Source organism: Bison bison, unplaced genomic scaffold, assembly GCF_000754665.1.
Source record: "Bison bison bison isolate TAMUID 2011002044 unplaced genomic scaffold, Bison_UMD1.0 scf7180017864385, whole genome shotgun sequence".
Classification (NCBI taxonomy): domain Eukaryota; kingdom Metazoa; phylum Chordata; class Mammalia; order Artiodactyla; family Bovidae; genus Bison; species Bison bison.
Genome location: NW_011494957.1, coordinates 1,938,828 through 1,962,469, shown reverse-complemented (window position 1 = coordinate 1,962,469; position 23,642 = coordinate 1,938,828). Strand labels below are relative to the sequence as shown.

The 23,642-nt window shown below is 40.4% G+C and overlaps 1 protein-coding gene across 1 annotated transcript in view; it reads left to right on the top strand.

The window, feature by feature from the left end:
* Window positions 1-20,596, top strand: part of ANXA5 (annexin A5) — a 32,650-nt gene extending 12,054 nt beyond the window's left edge. Inside the window, exons 2-12 of the mRNA XM_010858329.1 lie at window positions 1,232-1,316; window positions 2,775-2,869; window positions 4,069-4,182; window positions 5,719-5,809; window positions 8,793-8,872; window positions 9,304-9,360; window positions 15,144-15,237; window positions 16,100-16,195; window positions 17,896-17,954; window positions 18,160-18,282; window positions 19,470-20,596. Of these exons, the coding sequence (XP_010856631.1) occupies window positions 1,232-1,316; window positions 2,775-2,869; window positions 4,069-4,182; window positions 5,719-5,809; window positions 8,793-8,872; window positions 9,304-9,360; window positions 15,144-15,237; window positions 16,100-16,195; window positions 17,896-17,954; window positions 18,160-18,282; window positions 19,470-19,532 (957 nt within the window). The 3' untranslated portion in view covers window positions 19,533-20,596. The remainder of the gene's footprint in view (window positions 1-1,231; window positions 1,317-2,774; window positions 2,870-4,068; window positions 4,183-5,718; window positions 5,810-8,792; window positions 8,873-9,303; window positions 9,361-15,143; window positions 15,238-16,099; window positions 16,196-17,895; window positions 17,955-18,159; window positions 18,283-19,469) is intronic.
* Window positions 20,597-23,642: the final 3,046 nt, after the last annotated feature.

Sequence of the window (23,642 nt, the reverse complement as noted above, 5' to 3'; positions counted from 1 at the left end):
TCAAAGATGGAAGAGGAGGAACTTGAACAGTTACTAAGTATCAGGGGGATTCTCTGTAAACTGACTCAGCAAGATTCTTGTGCAGCTGGGCTTGGCAGGCTGATGCCAGCACTTGTCAAAAAGAAGGCTTTGAGGTTTCTGTCTAAAGTTTGGTCAAGGAGAGAATCTGTCTCCTGAATCTCAAGTGCTACTCCAGGAGGTGTAATTCAGTGCACTGAAGAGAGGTCACTGAGCTGACCTCTGGTGCTGTGTCCCCTGGAAGTTCTTCCCCAAGGATAGTGCTCTTTTTTCTGCCACCTTTTTTTTTTGTTTGTTTGGTTGGTTGGTGTTATGATATTGTTGGCAAATGCAGCAATTGGATGTTAAGGTAGAAGAGAAATTTTTTTCCTTGTAGGAGATTGCGCTTCCATGCCTTCATAATAAAACACAAGTGATTATGAACCAGACAAGTATTCTCAACCTCCATTCCTTATAACTGTTTATTTCTCAGTTTTAGATGGAACCTTGCCAGGAGTTGTGAGGTACTTCAGGGACATTTATTGGTAAAAATAAATCCTGGGAGCCTCCTTTTATCACAAGATAAAAATTTATGGCTCAGAATTAGTAAAGCCTTTGGATTCTAAAGATCTAATGATATTATAAACATTTTTAAAAATATTAAAATACTTGGATGATTAAAAGTACTATATATGATAAAATAGGAAACCTTATAAATAGAATATTCTAATAATTCTAATATATCTTTATAAAACTCTAAATTCAGAAATTTGTATTCTTCAGGCACATAAGCAACCGAGTATCTCTTCAGGTTTTGCCGAATCTTCAAATCCCTAAGAGATAGGACTAGATGTATTAAGAGCATCGCTTAGAGTTGAGTGCTTAGGGTAAGCTGAGCATGCATGCGGATCAAAGTGATGAGAGACTGAATGGGAAAGAAGCCTGTAGGGAAGCGCCCTCCGTGAACCAGGAGGTGCTGGTGGGGCTTGCTCACTGGGGCGGTGCCTGCAGGCGGGACACCAGCCTTCCCACTCCTGGGAGCTCAGGTGGGCCTGGAGAACCCATGTGCTGAATCAGTGCACTGCTGATCCACGTTGTAATGGTGTATTTCCCATTTCAAATGAAGCTATGTATCTTACCAAATTAATGTAAAGTCTGAACATGATACAGAGGAAATTTATGCTGTTTGTGGTCTTAGTCATGCCGTTAATAATAAAAAATGTTCCCTCACCAGGTTCTCAGAGGCACCGTGGCTGACTTCCCTGGATTCGATGAGCGGGCCGATGCAGAAACCCTTCGGAAGGCCATGAAAGGCCTGGGTAAATTCAGCCTTCTTTTTGTTCTAAAAAAAATGTGACACTTGTTTTTCTGAACAAAAAATCTTGTTTTACAGTAAGACTAATTTTAGAATATTTTGAGCTGAATGTACATAGAAGGAATAGGTAATTAAGAACAAAAATAATGACTAACCATCCCTAGTATTCAGCCTGTAGAACTGGACAGGAGTTAAATCCAGCCTCTTTATTTTTTTAGCTTTTCAACTTTACCTGCACAGTAGCTGATTGAGTAAACAAGCAGACATATCTGAGGGTGATGAGATGTGTAGCCCTTTTGCTCTCAGTGTCCGATCAGATATCTGGTTCTGTAAGTGTCTTACATCCCACTGTCTTCTCTTTTGCTGTGTGTGTGTGTGTGTTTTCTTTTTCTTTTTTTGCCCTTTTGGAAACCTCGCACCATGGGAATTCCCACAGATAACTGCTCCCCTCGTCCTCAGGCTCCTCCTACACTAATTCCATGTGAAGGGCTCCATCTTTCTCAGTCCTGATGCTCTGACCCCAGCACTCTGCGTTCTGAACGTCTCATGAGGTCTCCTGCTGTAGAGGGTCAGGTGCAGGCCTTCCAGCCTTGCACGGCCTTCCCTGGCGTTCTAGCCCACTTTCTCCGCCAGCTCGCCAGCTCACATCACCGCCTGGTGTGTCCCCTGATCCAGCTGCTCTCTGGTGATGAGGAAAGATCTGCATCTTCCTACTGCTGAGCTTTCCCTGAATTCTAAAAGCCAGTTTCCCTTCTTTATATCACTGCCTGTCAAAATCTTTTCATCCTTTAAGGCTCTTTTGGGTGGGATTTACCTTTTCCAAGAAGCTTTCCCCAAAACTGTCTTCCACTACTTGTCAGCTTAGAGAACCTCCTCTGAACCCCCGTGTAACACCTGGACCTCTCCTAAGGTCCTTGTCACATTCTACCTTGCTGCTGCTAAGTCGCTTCAGTCGTGTCCGACTCTTCGAGACCCCATAGACTGCAGCCCACCAGGCTCCTCCATCCATGGGATTTTCCAGGCAAGAGTACTGGAGTGGGGTGCCATTGCCTTCTCCAACATTCTACCTTAGCTTGTGATTATTTGTAATTTTTTTCCCTACATTGTTTGTAACTTGAAACCAGGGTCTGTATCTTTTCTCCTTTCTCAATATCCTGTAACTCCCAACACGTTGTGCCTTGTGAAGAAGTGTTATTTGAGTAACTTTCGTTTCAAGAAAAAATAGGTGCACTAGTTTTTAAAAAGTGAGGAGGATTTTTGCATCTACTTTATCATGTTTAGGGGTAGTATGCATTGTTGGAAATAGTAACATTTTCATATTGTAAATTTTGCATTTTAATAAATGGTTTAATAAAATATTTTTTATGAGGCAAGGAATTGAAGTGACTGGGGATCTGGTTACAAAGGTTTTTGAGAGAGGGGGCATAGGAGCCAAGGTGTAATGGTTTGAACATAATTGCAGGCACGGATGAGGAGAGCATCCTGACTCTGTTGACATCCCGCAGTAATGCTCAGCGCCAGGAGATTGCTGTGGCTTTTAAAACTCTGTTTGGCAGGGTAAGACCATACTTCCTCCCAAGGTAGAACTGTGAGAGCAGTTTATCTTTTAAGACTGGTTTGAAAATCTACTGATATTCTTTTGTAAATATCATTTATTTTATGATCCTGACATCCTGTTCCCCCTTTTTTTCTTTTCTAGTTTCTTAGTTATGAGCTGTTGGTTAAGATGCTCACCCAGCTTATCTTCATGTGATTGATTTTCCTTGTTTGACACCATAAGTCGCTGAAAGATCTCATGGTGCTAACAGCCCTCTTCCCTTCTGTGTTTCACACTCAGGATTGTTGTATTATCTCCCAGGTGTAAACCTGTATTGCAGCGTGTTTTGTTATGACGCAGTCAGTCTGGTTCCGTTGGAGTGATGTTTTAATAAATGATTTTTAATTCATTGGTTTAAATATTCTTACTTGATTAACAACTCAAAGTAAAAACTAAATTTGTTACTAAGTGAATTAATACAGACATGAAAAGCTGAATGTACTTTTGTTATTCTGACAATTTTTGTTCATTATTTCAAGAAACAAATAAAAAGGGGAAAAAAAAGAAAGTATTTTAAACACAAGTTCTGGTTGCCTGTGTACTGAAACTGAAATGGATGCAAAATACTGCTTTTATCTTCGAAATTACACAGACAAGTTCCCCATAATAGCAACTGTCCTGCAGTAGTCAGGGGCATAGTAATGAACATATCTGTTATGTCCTGGAATACATAATCTGTTGTGTTTTAGAATGTATTCTGTATTAGAACACAGTATGTTTTGTATTATACTATTATTGATATGGAGAGAAGAGAAAACATTGTTTTGTTTAGATTCGATAGGCCAAATTTTGTTCCTTGTAAAAATGCGTTTATGATTTTTTGGGGGGGTATGTTTTTTTGCAATAGACATGCTTCTCAGAACAGTATTTTTAAAATATTTTTAGCTTACTTTAAAAATAGTTTTTAAAATCTCTGAAAGTAAGAAAAACATCTTAAAAACAAATACCTTGACACATGAGTGTCTTTACTTTGCCCAAGTGGTAGGTCAGATTTCAAAAGTACAGCTGGCAAAGCTATAGGGTATTGTTTAGCTCATGCATCTTACTTGGAGATAGCAACATAAAGAATTCATTAGCACAAAGGGTTGTCGTTCCTGTTTAAGAAGAATCTCCTTAAAGTTTCTACCTGGTTCACAACTTTATATTTTCTGTCTACTAGGACCTTCTGGATGACCTGAAATCAGAACTGACTGGAAAATTTGAAAAATTAATCGTGGCTCTGATGAAACCCTCTCGGCTTTATGATGCCTATGAACTGAAGCATGCTCTTAAGGTAAAAAGATGAGTGCAAGGAATATTCTTGTCATGAATAATATTATTTTGTGTTGGTAATTACTTGATGGTGTTTTTTATATTAAACTGATTTCACTGAGGGTTTCTTGAAGGACAGAATTGTAGGAGGCAATAAGAAAAGGAGGGAAAACAATGATAAGTGTGTTATTTAACCCTTTTGTATAGTTAACTCAATAAGTGTTTTTTTTTTAAATTTTTAATATATTTTACAGACTTTTATGTTTTATTTCATGCTTGTTTCCTAATTTTGAGATATGTTTTGAAAATGTTACAGATTAGTTATTCAGTCCTTTAGTTTGGAAAGTTACCTGATTAGGAAACAATATTGTCAATAGTTTTAGCTAAGATGAAGTTTTGAAGAGAACTTTGGAACTTTGAGATAAGAAAGATTTTCTAGTACCCTTTTGTACTTTTCTGTACTTCTGAATACTAAAGTGAAGCAGCTGGTAAGCTTGATATAATTTCATTGTAGCAAGTAACTTAAATGTATATTCCCTTGCCTGGTGTTTGGAATGTTGTATAAAATATGACTACATTGAATAATTTGTTTAGGTTTATGGGACTGGAAGTAACTCAGCCCTTAGTGTCTAGGTTTTGCATGAGCAAACTGAAATTAACAACTAGATCATCATGTAGCTCAGGTGGAGGGAAGAGAGGGCTTGTCAAGTTAGAACATTTCTATGCTGCTTCATTTTCTTACAGTGATTCTCTGGAATAAAGAAAATCTTTTTTCAGCCTTCTGAAATGTTAGTAGTAGCTAAAATTTTGCCAGAACATAAACGTAGTTTTTTTTCAGTGTTTCATTTTTGGTAAAGAAACAGAAATATAAAGAAATCAAGTCTTCAGTATGTTACCTTTTAAAATTAAGTTCAGCTGTGTCATTGCTTGTATCTTCTAGTTTAGCAGTGTAGATAAGACTTTTGTCAGGAAGGAAAACAAACTACAATTACTTTTCAAAACTACAGACAGCAAGTGCCACTTCCTTTATAGTGACCCAATAACTGATTCCTAATAACTAAGCCGTGCTACATTTATTGTTACTTTCATTATAGAGTTTCCCTGTGATCCATAGAGCACTTAATTTGAGGGCAGAGTTGCTTATCTTTTGAGGTACATATAAGTATCAGTGTTCGTCTGTGTAAATTTATGTAAATTTTTCATTTTAATATTTTACTATTTTTATTATTTCCTGTTTCATTAAAATGTTTCATTTTTAAACTATTTAGAATTAAACTGATAAAATTACAAATTTATGTGATCTGTTGTATATTAGGTATACACATAACATACAGTAAACATTTTTTATTAGACAAAAAATGATAAAATTGTCTTTAGAAAGAAAATATGAAATTTTGTATTTCTATAACTAATAGAACTCATATACAAGAAGTGAATGTTATATTGGATAATATTTCTGTATATTTGAAATTTTAATAACAGCTATTCTGAGAAAATCCTTTTCTTTTTAATCTTATTAGCATTTTTTTTTTCTATAAAAAAATAAATCTCCAAACAGGGAGCTGGGACAGATGAAAAAGTCCTGACAGAAATTATTGCGTCAAGGACACCTGAAGAACTGAGAGCCATAAAACAAGTGTATGAAGAAGGTAAATGTTTCGAATTATATTTCCCTTCATTTCTACTGTCACTGTTCCATTTCTCTAAAGTGAATGCAGTTCTTTAGCGTTCCAGGAGGTAGACCATGCACAAATGGATGAGTGAGTGAATGAGTAAACAGATAAGCAACAGTTCAGAGTAGTTTCTTTTTCAGGAGGAAAAGACTGCCTTTTTTCTGTACCCGTAACTATTCTAGTATTTGTAAGAACCTTCTGATGAGGATGGAGCTTATTTTCACACAGGATTTACAGTCAGTGTAGGAATATACAGGTTGTCTCTTTTACACTAAATTTAAGGTGTAAGTGGTCCTTCTTCCTTAAAAATATTGCTTTATGTTAGTAGAAGTTATGGAGAAGGCAAGGCACCCCACTCCAGTACTCTTGCCTGGAAAATCCTGTGGGTGGAGGAGCCTGGTAGGCTGCAGTCCACGCGGTCGCTAAGAGTCAGACACAACTGAGCGACTTCACTTTCAGTTTTCACTTTCATGCATTGGAGAAGGAAATGGCAACCCACTCCAGTGTTCTTGCCTGGAGAATCCCAGGGACGCAGGAGCCTGGTGGGCTGGTGTCTATGGGGTCGCACAGAGTTGGACACGACTGAAGCGACTTAGTAGTAGTAGTAGAAGTTAAAAGTTACTGAAAAGGAAACCTCGCCCAAATCAGAGGTGATAATGTCTGAGTAGATGAACGTTGTTTTAGCTAAGCACAGTACTTGACTACTCTGCATTTTGACTTTTCTTTTTGGTGTATTTTTTTTTTTAATAAATTTTTGGGTGTGTGTTGAAAAAAAAAAATATTTGATTTGATCTGAAGCATATCCTGTTAATGGAACCAAAAGAATGTAATGAAAGGTAGAAGTAGAGAGTTCTTTTCTCATCAGATTTTCCGTAGAGGACTCTGCCCTCTGCCTGGCTGAGGAGGATCAGACCATCCAGGCTGTCAGCTCAGTCAGTAGGCCTCCAAGCCTAGTGCCTGCGGCTTGGAAAACAGGTCCCTGTCTCACCATTAGTTTGTTCATCTTAGAAATGACACTGGAACCCAGCTAATTAGAACTGTGAAATCTGTGGCAACTAAATAATGACCTTTTGAAGTGCTGGGTCTTTCTTTCCTGTTCCTGTTTTTATCGTTGGATAGGTCCAAGCCACTAAAGCAAAGGGGCTATATGTATCTCAGCTGCAGCTGATCACTGTTGATTCTTACCTGGTATAATATTCAGATATCTCTTTGCGGGATGTTGACACTGGTGAGTGAGCCTTTGTACTGCTGGATGGCAGATGCGGTGCCCTAAGAGCATAGTAACTGTGTGTGGTCTGTCCATTCCCTGTGTTCGTATGCACTAGCTCTATGTCCAGCAGTGTACTGGCTGTCATGAAGGATGCAAAAGATGCTCCTGTCCTCAAGAAGTTTGCAGTCTGTTTAGGGGTTAGAAAACCTTCAAGAGTTACAGGCTAGTAAAGTTCAAAACGTGTTTAATGCAAGAATTCACTCAGAGAAGAGAAGTCATTGTGGCTTTGGGTGTTAAGGGAGGTTTCACAGTGCAGTCGGACACTGAGCCAGGGTTTGCAGGCGGGATAGGCTTTGCGTGGGTGAAGTGGGCATTTTCGGTCCCGTGCACCCTCTGAGTGCTGTGCTGTGCTGTGGAGACAGGGTTGAGGGACAGAGAGAACCTGACTGGTAGGGGGATATGCACGTCCACTGTGGAGATAGGCTAAACGGAACAGATGCAGTCAGCCTCTGGTACAGGTGTTCTCGTACGGCTAGAGTAGAAGCTTGAGCTTGCTTCAAAGGCGCTGTAAGCTCCTGAGTGGATGGTGGGGTGACAAAAGGGACAATTGAGGGAGGGGGAGACTTAAGAGACTGATTAGGTAGCTGTATTAGGGGAGGTAAGCTGGCCAGTTGTGGCTCAGCCTAGGTTGGTGGGAGGTATGAGGCAAATACATTGAAAGAGGAGAAATATTTAAAAGCATCTGATGGTTGATTATATATGTATAGGTGTTGGAGTAAAGGAAGGAATAAAAAATTCCATCAAAGTTTTTGTATTTGAGCAACTGATTGAAATAGATATATATCTCTTTTGTACTTCTAGAAGTAGAAGTTTCAAGCTTTTAAAGTTTGTCTCCTTTCAAATAATGAAGTATTTAAATGCCTTGGAGTAACACCTTCAGTGGGCTCAGTGGTAAAGCATCTGCCTGCCAATGCAGGAGATGCAGGTCTGAACCCTGGGTTGGGAAGATCCCCCGGAGAAGGAAGTGGCAACCTACTCCAGTATTCTTGCCTGGAGAATTCCATGGACAGAGGAGCCTGGTGCGGTATCGTCCATGAGATCACGGAAGACACCATTAGCGACAGACTTTCACTTCAGTACCTTCAGTAGCTGTTCCTTTAATAGTAGCTGGTAGAGAGACAGTGAAAGGTGCCTCTAGACTTGTGCAAATCCTGGTTCTCCCCTTTGCTGTGGTTTTATGTTGAACAGCTGGAAATAGAGGGGGGAAAGACATGTTTAAAAATACCCCTGCTGTCTCTAAGAAATAACTCTGTTGTAGAGGAGAAATATCTTGTTAGGAAAAGGCCATTCCCCAAAGGAAAAAAACTCAGAATATTAGAGTTTATTAGACCTTAGGAGATGAATCATGTAAAATATTTGAAAGGAAAGCAAAGCAAAAATTTGAAGTTATATTTTAGAGGCTTTCCAGCACCATCTGGTATCTACAGATGAATAACTGCATTGGTTGAGAGCATTTCTTAAAAGACTAAGTCATGATTTAGGTTTGAACCAAATGCTTTTGGGAGACTGTTTTCATCCAGCCTGTCACTCAAAGCATTTACCCTTCAGTCTATAGAGCACTCAGAGAAGGATAAACTATTACGCTAATCAAATGTTTCTTCTTCCATGTCTCTTCCATTTGATTCACGTGGCAAGATACCCTTTTCTAGTTGACAGAAGCTGTAAATAAGTGACATTATTCTGTTGCAGAGTATGGCTCGAGCCTGGAAGATGATGTGGTGGGGGATACTTCAGGGTACTACCAGAGGATGTTGGTGGTCCTCCTTCAGGTATTGGCTAGAGACTGTTTGTGGTTTGACTAAAAATCTAAAGCTGGACCAGTCGGAAACTGGTTAAGTAAGGCCACTTAAAATTCTTGTAATTATTTCTGGTACTTGCTTGATTCTGGCTGTGTGGTGCCAGTGTGTGTTTGTGTTTCAGCGTATCTGACCTGAATTCTTAATAGCTAACTCATAGTTGCTCCTTTTTTTTTTAATACCACTATCCTCTTTTATTCATAGATTTTAAAACCAAAAGGGTTAGGTTGGTTTTGAACAGTGCTTGTGTGATAACCTAAAATATTGCAGAATTGGTAAGATCTTAATAAAAGCATATTATTCCTAAGAGAAAAAGCTTTATGTGCATAACTCTCTGGTGGAACTGTTGTTTTTTTTGAATGAAAATGCTCACGTTATCCAATAATGTGACATATCTCTTCTAGGCTAATAGAGACCCTGACGCTAGAATTGATGAAGCACAGGTTGAACAAGATGCTCAGGTAAGTGGGACTTAGGTGATGACTTTACTATGACAGAAATGAAAAGAAAACCATGCTAGTGGAAAACCATGACATCTTATAATAGCATCTAAAAGTAACCTAATGGGTTATTTACAAATCACAAGACACATGTAAGTCAATGTCGCTCATTTTGATCTGGACAACAAGATATTTTATCCCAAAGCTGAAACAGAAAAAAATAAATTGCATATAAATATTGAATTCCACCCGGATGTGTTACTTTTCTTTAGATTATGGAACACACCCCAAATAGAGAATTTTACAGGAAAACCAGGTGTTATGAATGCTACTGGCAATGTGGCAGTCAGTTTCTTGGCAGGAAAAGACAAAGAAAAAATAAAGTATTTTAGTAATACATGGTGTTTTATTACATAAGAAATGACACATTATTGTAGTATTTGAAGATTCCATCTCCTTTTCCTTGATAGAATTATAAATAGAATTGTCCTTTTGTCAGTTGCTCTTCAGCAACTCCCTAATGACATTTTTGTACCTAAGTTGCTTTTAAATCCCATTATAGTCTGAATTTGGTTTGTAAAGTAGTCAAATGTAGGAAATAAGTGTTGCGAAATTTGAAACATGAGACCTGAAAACTGGAAAATGTTAATAAAGGAATTACTTGGGTTCCCAGAAGCAGATACCCTAGTCCTGTCTCTCCGGTCACATTTCGCACGTGGGCTAACCTCAGAGATAGTGTGGGTTTGGTTCTGGACCACCACCCGAAAGTGACTATCAGAATAAAGCAAGTGACAGAAATTGTCCTGGTTTCTCAGTGCATATAAAAGTTATGTTTACATGATACTTCAGTAACTGTGCAGTAGCATTATATCTAAAAACAGTGTATCTCCCTTAAATGAACAGTGCTCGAGCTCAGTTGCAAAGTTGTGTCCAACTCGTTTCAAACCGATGGACTGTAGCCCACCAGGCTCCTCTGTCCATGGGATTCTCCAGACAAAAATACTGGAGTGGGTTGCCGTTCCCTTCTCCAGGGGATCTTCTCAACCCAGGGATTGAATCTGTGTTTCCTGCATTGGTAGGCAGATTCTTTACCACTGTGCCACCTGGGAAGCCCTAAGTAAAAATACTTCATTGCTAAAAAAATGCCAAAACAACTACATAGTAACATCAAAGATCACTGATCACACATCACCATGACAAACATAATAATAATGAAAAGTTTTGAAATGTTGTGAGAATTACCACAATGTATGTGACCCAGAGAGACAAAAGTGGGCAAACATTGTTGGAAAAATGGTTCTGGTAAACCTGCCTGACTCAGGGTTGTTTACAAACCTTCAGTTTGTGAAAAATGAAATATCTGTAAAGCATGCAATAAAGAGGTATGCCTGTAATAAAATATAAAATTTTGATTGTTATTCACCATTGAAAGAGAAAAGGCTATATTCACTCCTCCAGTTGACGGTTCTCTGTGAAGCAGCCTTTGGATGTGTGATCTGACTTTGTTAATAGGAAAGAGGAGAACGTTATTCTAATCTAAATTGGGTTGATATTGTTATGGTGTTAGGATGCTATCATCTGTGTGTGGCTGGAGAAGGAAAAGGAAATGAATGTGTGCGGGGGGCTGTTTGAAGTATTTGACGTTTTCCTCATTATCCCTTATAAAATGCAAACCTGCTGTGTCCCATCTCTGTTTAAAACCTTAAAAACCTTCAGTGGAGCCAAGTGTCTGCAGGATAAAGTTCAGGCCCCTAAATGTGGTTTTATCATCTCTCGCTTTCTTACGCCTCCAGCTTTCTCCTCCCGCCCTGCCTCCGCTCCGTCACCTCTTCCTCCTCAGGGCTCAGCCCTCCTGTTGGCTCCTTGCAGGTCGCCCTGCCCGACGCCCATGTGTGCTGGGTGCTCCTTGCAGGGGAGACGGGAGCATCTCAAGCTTCCTGTCACCGCCGTGCCACCTGACCTGGAAGCTGCCTGTTGACCTGAGTGCCCACCCAGGGCATACGATTAGCACTCAGTAAAGAACTAATGCGTGAACCAGTGCATAACTCTAACATAGAGGGCATCATTTCCATTCTATAAATGAGGAAGCTGAAGCTCAGGAATTTGAGAAACAAGCCTGTGGCCCCCACTGAGTCACATTGCAGCTGGAATTTCCACCTGGGCTTATCTGCCTCTGAAGCCCTTCCTCTCTCACTAGACCACAGTCTTGCTGTTCTTCCCTGTTAGTTCCTCTCTCTTATTTCTCCCTCTCCAAAATGTGCTTATTAAAATAGATTGGAAGGAAAGATACAGCTTCGCCTTGGCCTTGAGGGAACAAAGCTGACGCAGCCTGCACACTCGTACTCCCCGACGTCAGGGCTTTGAGCGTGGCTGAGATGAGCCCTGTGCCTCCGGGCGGGCGTTGTGTGCGCTTCCGTAGGAGCCGTGCTGGTGCTCACACTCTGAGTCTCAGGAGTGGACTCCTGGCTGCTTCTCAGAGGCCGTGGGCACCGTGAGAGGAGCAGCTTCAGCCGTCTCTGGTGCCCGCAGCGAGGCCTGCGTTAGCGCGCGGGGGGCTGCTGGTGTGATGGGAGCCCTGCAGGGTGAGGCCATGGAGTGCGAATGGGACATTCTCACCTCCGTTTCACTGATTCCTCTGCTCGGAGCACGCACTGTAAAGAGGTGCTTCTCAGGCTTGCAGTGTGCCTGTAAATCCCTTGAAAGTGAAAATGTTACTCACTCACTCAGTGTCTGACTCTGTACGACCCCATGGATGGTAGCCCACCAGGCTCCTCTGTCCATGAGATTTTCCAGGCAGGACCACTGGAGTCAGGGTTGCTGTTTCCTCCTCCAGAGGATCTTGCCAACCCAGGGATTGAACCCCGGTCACCTGCATTGCAGGCAGATTCTTTACTATCTGAGCCACAGGGAAGCCCCAGTGAGAAGTTCAGATTTCGTAATTCAGAGTAATCCAAGACAACTAAAGGGCCCTTTCATAAGCTTTTGAATTTTTTTTCTCTGCTGATACCTGGCACCAAGAAGATTCTTATTATTTCAGGGATTTGGTAAGCCTCAGTGAGTCATTCACCTGGCAATTGAACATTCTGTAGATAATTCACTTGTTTAAAAAACATTTTTAGTGTGTTGATCTGATTTTACTTCTTCCCGCACCAAATCTTTGTTTTATACTTTCTGTGGAGAGAAAGTTGAGCTCTTAAAGGAAGGAGGGACAAGGGAATCAATATTTATTGAATTCCTTCTATTGATTGCCTAACACTGTTCCATGAATTCATCATGTGAGCTATAGAATCCCCATCAGTAACTATAGAAACAGTATTCCTGTGTAGTATTCACTGAGGCTTAAGAAGCGATTAAGAATTCATCTAAGATAAATAAATACAAACACAGATAAATACAAGGCCCAGGTAAATGGCACCCCACTCCAATACTCTTGCCTGGAAAATCCCATGGATGGAGGAGCCTGGTGGGCTGCAGTCCATGTGGTCCCGAAGAGTCGGACACGACTGAGCGACTTCACTTTCACTTTTCACTTGCATGCATTGGAGAAGGAAATGGCAACCCACTCCAGTGTTCTTGCCTGGAGAATCCCAGGAACAGGGGAGCCTGGTGGGCTGCCATCTATGGGGTCGCACAGTGTCGGACACGACTGAAGCAACTTAGCAGCAGCAGCAGGTCTTTTTTTGATTCCTAAACCTCTGTATTCTTCATGGGAATCGGAGGTTATCACACTGCTTGGGGGAACTGAAAAGCCCCTTCTTAGAGAAGCAGGAGAGTGAGGAAGTGTGACGATCCCTCAGCTAAAACAGCTCCATGGATATTGGGCCATTTTAACCCTTACCTTAAGATAAAATAAAAACTTTAAAATATTGCTCTGATAGTGCCATCATTATTATTGCATATGATTTATTTAGTATTAGGTTTTTTTCTTAATACTTTGGATGTGCTGGGTAGCTTGTGGGTTCCTAGTTTCCTGACGAGGTATGGACCCCATACCCCCTGCTATGGAAGTGCCAAGTCAACCCCTGGGCCACCAGGTTCCCTAGGAGTAGTTTTAGACTAGATAATGATCCCAAACATAATTCTTACAAGAAAATTAGGGGACTGTAGTTAAAAATAGCCATCTCACCAGTTAATTCCATGCAAGCTATAGCTACTAGAGAATAACCCTAGAAATATAAAACAATTGATAAGAAAGGAGAGCTTCAGCAGTGCATGCATTATTGTACAGGGTGAGTAATTCCCCACTTTTAAGTGTTAATGTATGTGTATATCTTACGTATATGTGAGAACATTCTAGAGGTAGTAGCCAGTATCTTCAGAAAGTTGATAATTCTTGGTAATTTAAATTTCCTTATTTACATTTTTTCTCTTTTATAAAATTTATCAATGAATGTGTTATTTTATAATTAGATTAAAAAAGTTACCTTAAGAGGTCTGTACCATCCTGATACGGTTCTAAAGTTTAGATACTTGCAAGACTCTTGTAATAACTTTTTAGTTTTGAAGAACATGCTCACATGACCAGGATTGATACTGTTTATTTTAATCATTAAGTTAATTTCGATATGGGGTGTGAATATGTTTTTCTGGAAGTGTAAAAGAAAATAGATCGAGCAGTAGTATTACCTGTATTCTCAAACATACTGTGACCAAAAATTCTGCATCCAAACACGTGCTTTGATCACCTCCTGTCATTTGTTCGCCTCCTGTGGGCATAAGGACAGCTCAGTAGTAGTCTCAGCAATTGCATTTGGCTTGCTGTAATAGTATACTTACCTTGAAATGATTAAAATGGTAGTATAGACATTATAGGAGAAGGTAATGGCACCCCACTCCAGTACTCTAGCTTGGAAAATCCCATGGGCGGAGAAGCCTGGTAGGCTGCAGTCCATGGGGTCTCGAAGAGTCAGACACGACTGAGCGACTTCACTTTCACTTTTCACTTTCCTGCATTGGAGAAGGAAATGGCAACCCACTCCAGTGTTCTTGCCTGGAGAATCCCAGGGACGGGGGAGCCTGGTGGGCTGCCGTGTATGGGGTCGCACAGAGTCAGACACGACTGAAGCAACTTAGCAGCAGTAGCAGCATAGACATTATAAAGATTGATTCTTTGACTTTTAATGAATTACCGACGTCTCAATATGTGGACTCAGATTTAATGATGATGTTTGTGAATAATTCTTTCAGCAATGATAAGAATATTGGAGAGTATATTCTTTTGCATGCAAAAAAGTAAATATAGACACTCAAACTATTCAACAAATGTATGTTAAGTGCCTGCTGTATGCCAGGCACTGTGCTATAGTCACAGCCTTTAAAAAAATTCATGTAATCTCTTAGAAATGGGAAAACTTTTTGTAGCTAGCATTTGATAAATTTCAGTTGTAAAGAGACTATGGAGTTTTATCATATATTATTGAACATCTGCAGAGCAAGCATAACACACATCACAGACCCCTTCCTGGTCTGTGAATGGGTGGTGTATGAGCAGTGAGGTAATCAAGACTCTCCACCACACATGTCATTGCTCTTGAATGATTACAAGTCACGGTAGACGCTTTGGAAACATTTAACCGAGCACTGTTCTGCTTTACTGTTTTGACCCTTTAGTTTTCTGCAGCAGAGTTCAGTGGTGAGCTTTGAAGTGGCTCCAAACTTAGTGAACTGAGTTTCAGAGAAGGAAATATTAGAATTGAAATATAAATAGGAGTCAGGCAAATTAATATTCAGGGAATACAGCACATGTGTGATTAAGAACCTGGAAATGAGATGGGGGAACAATTTATTTGAATTTTTTTTTATAGGCTTTGTTCCAGGCTGGAGAACTGAAATGGGGAACAGATGAAGAAAAGTTTATTACCATCTTTGGAACACGAAGTGTATCTCACTTGAGAAGAGGTGAGTGAGAAAAATGTGTATGATACAGGTACTTTGATTAATTTTGAAAGTAAAGAGCCAGTATGCCAAAATACCTGAGGCATAACAGGCTTTTACTGAATGAATCTGGTTTGTTTTTTTCTTCCTTTGGTGACCTTGGGAAATCTCATCATTCTTTTTACTGCCATTGTAGGTTTTACAAAACTCGAGACCCTTATTCACTCTTTGCTGTCAGGGTAACGAGGGAGATAGGCCACTAGATTGTTATTCATAGTCACACATCACGGAGCTGTAGGTGGTACCTCAGAGCTCTGCTCTGGATTTTCATCGGTCCTTCTAGCGGGTGGTAGTTCAGTTGTGAGTAACAGGGAACCCTGCTGAGAGTGGCTTTAGGGTGGGGCTCTCTGTCGGGCGTTGCTTGGGTGGTTTGGCAGACCCAGGCTCTTTCTGCTTGCTGCTCGGCTGTTCTCTGCTCTGGTTCTTTCTCATGCTCCGTACCTCATTGTCACGAGATGGCTGATGTTGCTCCAAACGTACAAGCCGTTTTCACAGCAAGAAGACAAGGGTGAACTAATCCTATTCGTCCATTACTTTTAGTTAGTAAGGAAAGAGAAAGATTTTTCAGAATCCTCTCCAGCAAATTTACCTTTGGGTCTTATTGGTTATAACTGGTAAGGAGGGGCTGGGAAATGAGTGAACAACGAACATTTATAATCTGTTGTTTTGAGCTTGGCACATTGAGACTCTGAGCAAAATCAAGGTTTGTCAGCAAGGATCAAGGGGAAATTTGTGTTTGGTCAGACAGTACTTGGTTAGAGTAAATGTCTTCTTTCTGGAAAGAGTGGTTCCTATGTGATTAAGAAACTGTCTTCATGTTTTCTAGTGTTTGACAAATACATGACTATATCTGGGTTTCAAATTGAAGAAACCATTGACCGGGAGACTTCTGGCAATTTGGAACAGCTTCTCCTTGCTGTTGGTAAGTAATTTTATAATGTATATAATATTCATTGTGTTAAGAGCTAAAGTATTTTATTCTGTTGAAGCTATATGTAAAAAATAACCATCAATTTCTTTATATAAAAAGAGAACTTAATCATGACATACGGGTGAAGCCAACTCCTTGATTTCCAATTCAGAATCTGTTTTGATGTTGCAAAAAAGTGAAATATCTAGTTATTTCATTTTATCTTATGGAAACACTAAGAGAATTTTTTTTTGGAAATCACTTTGAAGTGGCATTAAAAATATTACTATTTCATTGTGAACTTGAAGTATGGGCATTGTTATCTCAAGAGGTAAACATTTTTCTTGTAAATGTTATTTCTGATACCCATGGAGTTTTTTCTTTAGAATACCATTGTCACAGTTTTGAAGCACACTGAGAAGTTGGGATCTGATTTAGAAAAAGTATCTTTGCTATAATGGAAAATGTGATAGTGGTTATTAACCTGAGTAAGTAGTTTAGAATTTTATTTTAGCTAAATATTTTCAATAATGTGGAAAATTGGAGGCCCAAGTTTGTGCATTTTACTGTAGTATTATTACATACTCTCCAGATCCAGGGAAAATCTAGTTTGTAAGTTTTCTGTAGTCCCAGTTTTTATATGGGTTTGGAGTGAACCTCTGTCTGCTGTTTGTTCCAAGTATATGGTCTTGAGCTGAAGTTTTTGTGCTGTCTGTCTTCTGAAAAATAAGCTCAATGTGTGCACGAACCAGCAGTAACAGTAGCCTTTCATTTCAATCTGTAGTTAATGAATTTTAATAGAAGTCTTTTAGATGGTCCGTTCAAAATAGAATGCACAGAAAAGTTATGACAGTTTTAGTTACCAGTAGCTGTTTTTCTTAAGTATTGGAAAAGAGAAAATACAGCCTCCAATCAGCGATTTGTTATTTTTGTGTATTAAGTGTTCCTGTTCTTTTTTTGGCCATACCATGCAGCTTATGGGATCTTAGTTCCCCAACCAGGGACTGAACCCAAGCCTTTGGCAGTGAGAGCACAGGGTCTTAACCACTGGACCACTGGGGAATTCCCTGTTTTTGAATATTAAGGAACTTTTATGTGATAGTTTCTGAAGCTAGTGGACTTGCGTTCTGAGGAGTCCTAACATAACAGTAGATGTGTACATGTTCAGGGAAGGTGCTCTTCTGTTTGTCTGGGTGTTTCTACCAAAATGGGCAAGTCTCACACGGCTCTGTGTGAATCATGGATGTTATAGAATACAGAGGGAATACCTAGATTAAGATTACAGGCAGATAGTCTGAGGTTGGCAGATTACATAGGGTAATGGTGTACATTGTTTGCTTGAATATATTGAAATGAAAACTCCTAGGAGATCTGTATAATTCGTGGGGATGAACAAGGTTGTGGCTTAACGGCGCAGGCTGCCAAAACTTCGGCAGAAAGGTGGTCATAGCAGAAAGGGGGTGACAGCCGTGCAGCAGGCCCTGTGCCTCGTGCCTTTCTGTGTAGACTTCAGAACTCTGAGGAGAACTCAGGCCACCGTCTGTGGAGATGCTCTGTGAAATCAGAGCAGCTTGTGAATGAGCAGCTCTTTGACCTGCGTTACTTTCATACTTGTGTTTAAGAAGAGCCATAGGCATGGGGCACCTTTGATTTTAATTACTTAATCCTTTTCACATGAGAATAGCCTGTGACCATTATGTTTATTTTCTTAGTGAAATCCATTCGCAGTATACCTGCCTACCTTGCAGAAACCCTCTACTATGCTATGAAGGTAAGTGCATGCCTTGAATCTTCTATCTAAATTATCTCTGTAATATGTTTTAGAGAACAGACCTTGAGGTTTGTTTTCCCCTCCTTAAAACAGGTGGTTGAATTCTACTACTAGTTTTACTTTATTGACTCACCCAACTCAGGAGAGTTTGATGCTATAATTGATATTTTTAAACAATGTGTGTCTCTCTTTTTCTTTTTCAAAGGGAGCTGGAACAGATGATCATACCCTCATCAGAGTTGTGGTTTCCAGAAGTGAGATTGATCTGTATAACATCAGGAAGGAGTTTAGGAAGAATTTTGGCACCTCTCTTTATTCCATGATTAAGGTAGTAAAACCTTTCTTTAAATTATGTTTGGGAATCCTCAGCAGGACAAAAAATAACGTGGAAGATATGGATGGGAGAACCCGATTCTTCTGTCAACTTTAAAATTCTAGTGTTGTGATTAGAGCTCTGAGGTACAGAATTTGGCATAGTGTCTCCTGAAGTGCAGATGCTGGCTCCCGGGTGAAGGGTTGGCTCCTGGTGAGGCTGAGGCTCCAGGTGAGCTTAGGAGTGTTATTTAGTAGTGGTGACAGATGACTCACTAAATCCAGTCTTGTCCACAGTAATGTTTGTTCTTTTTGCCTTTTATCAGTTCCAGCTGTCTTTATCAGTTTCTCCTTTCTTTTATTAATGTATCGGTCTTTTCTTTCTTGTCTGTTATCACCTGGTTTCTGGTATTGGTTCATAGTTCAGCAAAGAACCAAACAGGTCATATTAGGTATAAGTAAAGAGCTTAAGTATTGCTATCATTTTTGTTCTTTTAAAAGCAAGGGACACTGGTTTGTGATTAAATTTGGCTTAAAGCCTTCTGAGTTTTTCTTCTCCCTTCCTCCCCTACCACCGCCACCCCCTCCCCCCTGCCTTTGTTCCTTCCCTCTTTCCTTCCTGTCTCTGTCTTTATGTTTGATAAAGGGGTATGTGGGTTGTGTGCAGAGCAGCGTTTCAGTTGAGCAAGCTTTTTCCTTGCGTGCGTGTGTGAGATGTGGCTCGGCTGATGGGCACTACAGAGTCCTCCCGGTGACTCAAAGCTTGAAACATAACCAATCACACATATCTGTGCATGGGACAAGCAGAGGCAAAATGTACCTTGCCCTCCTGTCTGAGGCAAAGCCATACAGCCAGGCAGTCCCAGTGTGGCCCACCCACCATGGCCAGACATATACCGTGTGACAGAGACTTAAGTTTGTTCAGAAAGCTTGAGTTGAACATGGTATAAAAGCTTACCTGTTCGCTGTGTTACTGGAGGGGAAAACACACTTAACTGTCTTAGACAGGACTGAGCTTTTAAGGGGTAAAATTAAAAGGTAAACATCAGTCTTATCAGTAGGATACTCTCTGTAACATCCCTGATGTGAAATCACTTGGAGAAAAGTCGTATGAATAAAACATGTTACCAGATCTGTCTTAATGTTTTCTTTTCTGTGGCTTCTGTGAGTTATGAAGGTTAACGGAGTGCATTTGGGTTTCAGGGGGACACGTCTGGGGACTATAAGAAAGCCCTCCTGCTGCTCTGTGGAGGTGAAGATGACTGACGGGAGCCTGGGGAGCCGCCCCTCGCCTTGTCCGCCCGGCACCACTGCCTTCCTGCAGCACAGCTCACCGCACTCTGCACGCCAGTGCTGAGCACACTGCCTTCCTCACGCTAGCATGCTGTGGCCAAAACATAAATGTTGTAGAAGAATGTAGCGGTGCTCCTTTCTGATCTTTAGTTAAGATCTTTCTCTTTAACTGTTGTAGCACTAAAGTGTACTTATGTTACTAGGACTAAAGTCTGGATCATTTATATTTTCCTGTAAGAGGCAGACTGCTTTCACCCTTTTTAGAAAGCTTCATTTATATTAAATTGATAACCATATTACCTTAATCGGAACCTTAGCCTTGAAATTGTGAACTCCTAGAAGTGTTATTAATCAAGTTTGCTACCAAGTTAAACCAAAAAAATTATAATGGTTGTAATCAAAAGATTAATGAATAATAAACATATCTGTCTTCCTGAATTTCTCATGGGTGTATGTCTAGAAAACTTACTTGATTTACGTATTGAACAAGAATATATTTTTTTCAGGCTAATCAGTTGACAGTGTTATCAGTTGACAACTGAATTGTCAAAAGTTATTAAAAGTTGACTTTTGGTTGAAAAGCATGAAATAACAACACTGCAGAATGAATTTCCTGTGCGTAGGGGATGAGGGAGGAGTTGAAGCCGGGGGGCTTCCCTGGTAACTCAGACGGTAAAGCACCCGCCTGCTGATTCGGGAGACTTAAGAGATGCTGGAGTGGGGAAGATCCTCTGGGAAACACAGTGGCTTCCCACTGCAGTATTCTTGCCTGGAGAATCCCCTGGACTCTCAGAGGAGCCTGGTGGGCTACAGTCCATGGGGTTGCAGAGTCAGACACAAATTACCAACTAAGCACATACATAGCATGTAATAAGCCATTAAGCGTTTTCATTTATTGGTAGCATATTTATGTGGGCTAACACTAGTTGCTTATTGGAAAAGTTGATTTAAAAACCTAAACTAAAAAATAAAACCCAAACATTCCTGATGTGAAAGTCACTCGGAGAAAAGTCATATGAATAAAACATGTTACCAGATCTGTCTTAATGTTTTCTTTTCTGCGGCTTCTATGAGTCATGAAGGTTAATGGAGTGCATTTGGGTTTCAGGGGGACACGTCTGGGGACAGCCCTCCCTCCGCTCTGTGGAGGCGAAGATGACTCATGTGAGCCTGGGGAGACGCCCCACACCATGTATATCTTGTCCATCTGTATATCTTAAGTAGAAAAATGTTCAGATCCTCTGCCCATTTTTAAATCAGATTATTTTTTGTTGTTACTGTTATTTGAGCTCTTCATATATTTTGGATATTACCCGCCAATGTTTTGGATATTAGCCCCTTTTCAGACATAGGATTTGCAAATATTTTCTCCCATTTGTAGGTTGCCTCTTAATTTTGTTGATGGTTTCCTTTGCGGTGCAGAAGCTTTTCGACTGATGTAACCCCATGTGTTTATATTTGCTTTTGGTGTCCAGAAAATCATCACCAAGATTGATGTCAAGGAGGTGGCCATCCATGTTTTTCTTCTGGGAGTCTTGTGGTTTCAGGTCTTGCATTCACAACTTCAATCTGTTCTGAGTTAAGTCCTATGTATGGTGTAGGCCCAGTTCCACTCTTCTACGTGTGGCGTCCAGTTTTCCCAGCACTGTATCCTGGAGAGACTATTCTTTTCCTATTACATATCCTTGGCTCCTTTGTCGAACATTAATTGACCATATATATCCCTGGGTTTATCTCCGGGCTTTCTTGTCTGCTGTGTTGATCTGTATAAACTATATGTCTGTTTTTATGCCAATAGTTGGTGTTAGTCACTCAGTCGTGTCCAACTCTTTGTGACCCCATGGACTATACATCAGGCTCCTCTGTCCATGGAATTCTCCAGGCCAGAATTCTGGAGTGGGTTGCCATTCTCTTCTCCAGGGGATCTTCCCAACCCAGGGATTGAACCCAGGTGTCCTGCGTTGCAGGCAGATTCTTTACCATCTGAGCCACTAGGGAAGCCCTTTTAAGCCAATGCCTTACTGTTTTGGTACCATAGCTGTATAATATGGTTGAAAATAAGGAAGCATGTTGTCTCCAACTTTGTTTTTCTTTCTCAAGATTTCTCTAGCCATTTGGAGTCTTGTGGTTACATAAATATCAGGATTGTTTGTTTTATTTCTGTGAAAAATGCTATTGAGATTTTGATAGGGATTGCATTGAATCTGTAGATTGCTTTGTGTCACATGGACATTTTAACTGTTAATTATTCAATCCATAAGTATGGAATATATATCTTTCCATTTATTTGTGTCTTCTTGAACTTCTTTCATTAGTTTCTTAGAATTTTCACCTCCTTGGTTAAGTTTATCCCTAAATATTTTATTTCATTTTTTTTGATGCGGTAGTAAAGGATTGTTTTCTTAATTTCTGGTAGTTTGTTATAGTGTATAGAAATGCAGGGGCGTTTTGTATATTTTTTTTTTATCCTGTAGCTTTACTGAATTTGTTTATTCTAGTAGTTTTTGGTAGTGTCTTTAGGGTTTTCTTTTTAGTATCATGTCACCTGTAAATAATGACAGTTTTACTTCTTTCAAGCTGCTGTCCCTGAGCAGGGGCAACCAGTCAAGGATTGATTGATTGTAACATTCCTGTGGGACATTTGCGTGCAAGCCCCAGTGGCCACCAGAGCCAGGCAACCAGGAGGTGTCTCGTGAGTAGCAGCTTCTGTGACTGCTGTGCCAGACCAAGTGTGCAAGCAATCCTGGGAGATCCTGGCAGTCTGGGGCAAGGTGGAGTGAGTGTGTGTGCAAGCAGTCCTGGGAGATCCTGGCAGACTGGGGCTAGGCGGAGTGAATGTGCAAACAATCCTGGGAGATCCTGGCAGTCTGGGGCAAGGAGGAGTGAGTGTGCTGGGGTGAGGTTTATGGTGAGACTGTGTCTCAGTCTCTCCTCCCAGCTTCATTGTAGGTTTTTCCTCATTTGTCTGATGCATAGGAGTTACTTAGCTAGGTGTTTTTTTCTTCTTTTTCATCTCCCATAGAGGAAAATTTTCCCTTCTGAGCTGTAGATTTAGTGTCCATTAGAGAAGATAAATTCAAGATCCTTCTATGTCGCCATTTTGAACCAGACTCTTGGTTTTTCTTCTTTTTCTGTTGATAAGGTGAATTACATCAACTGATGTTGACTTAAAAAAGATACACAGCGTGAGAGATGTGAGTTAAATTTTATTTGGAGCAAAATGAGGACTGCCACTCTGGAGATGGCACCTCAGATGGTTCTGAGAGACTGCTCCAAAGAGGTGGGATGCGGGGAAAGGTCAGTTTATGTGATTCTGGTGAAGGGAGAGTTCATGCAGTCAAGCACTTACTGCACAAAATGTTTTCTACTAGTGATGAGGAGGTGATGTCACCATGAAGGGATTTAGTACTTTTTATTGGATATGAAGAGATGCAAGCATTGGGCTCATAAAATCAATTCCTGAAAATAACTGGTACACCAGTTTTCCTGGAGCACGGAGCGCCTCATTCCTGTTGTCCACCCTGAACTCTTCAGGCATGTCAAAGGTTGACAGCTGCAGCGCACAGGACTCAGTCCCCACGGAGGTAGATGGCAAATGTCCTTGGCGAGCTCCAGATTTTTGTCGACAGTTTTCAAATCTTGAACAATCTTGCATTCCCAGGATGGAACTGCACTTTGTCAACAATGCTTTATCATTTTTATGTATTGCTGGGTTTTTTTCTAGTACTTGTTTGAGGATTTTTCTGTGTTCATGTGGGATACGGGACTGTAGTTTTCTTGAAATACTTTTTTGTCTAGTTTTGATATCACAGTAAACCTGTCCTCATAAAATGAACTGAGAAGTATTTCTAATCTATCTTGTGTGGGTTTGTGTAGAGCTGGTATGAAAAATTTCCTGTTTCCTTTTATGTTTGGTGTTTAGTGGGTTTGCCATTGAAGCCTGTCATGAGCTTTCTATTTTGGGGAGAAGGGTAGTTTTAAACTACAAATTAAAATATCTATTGTCAACTTGAAAAAATACACACAAGCTGAAAGTTGAGAGTTACGTTTTCTTTGACAGGAATTTTTAGGACCTCAGGCCTG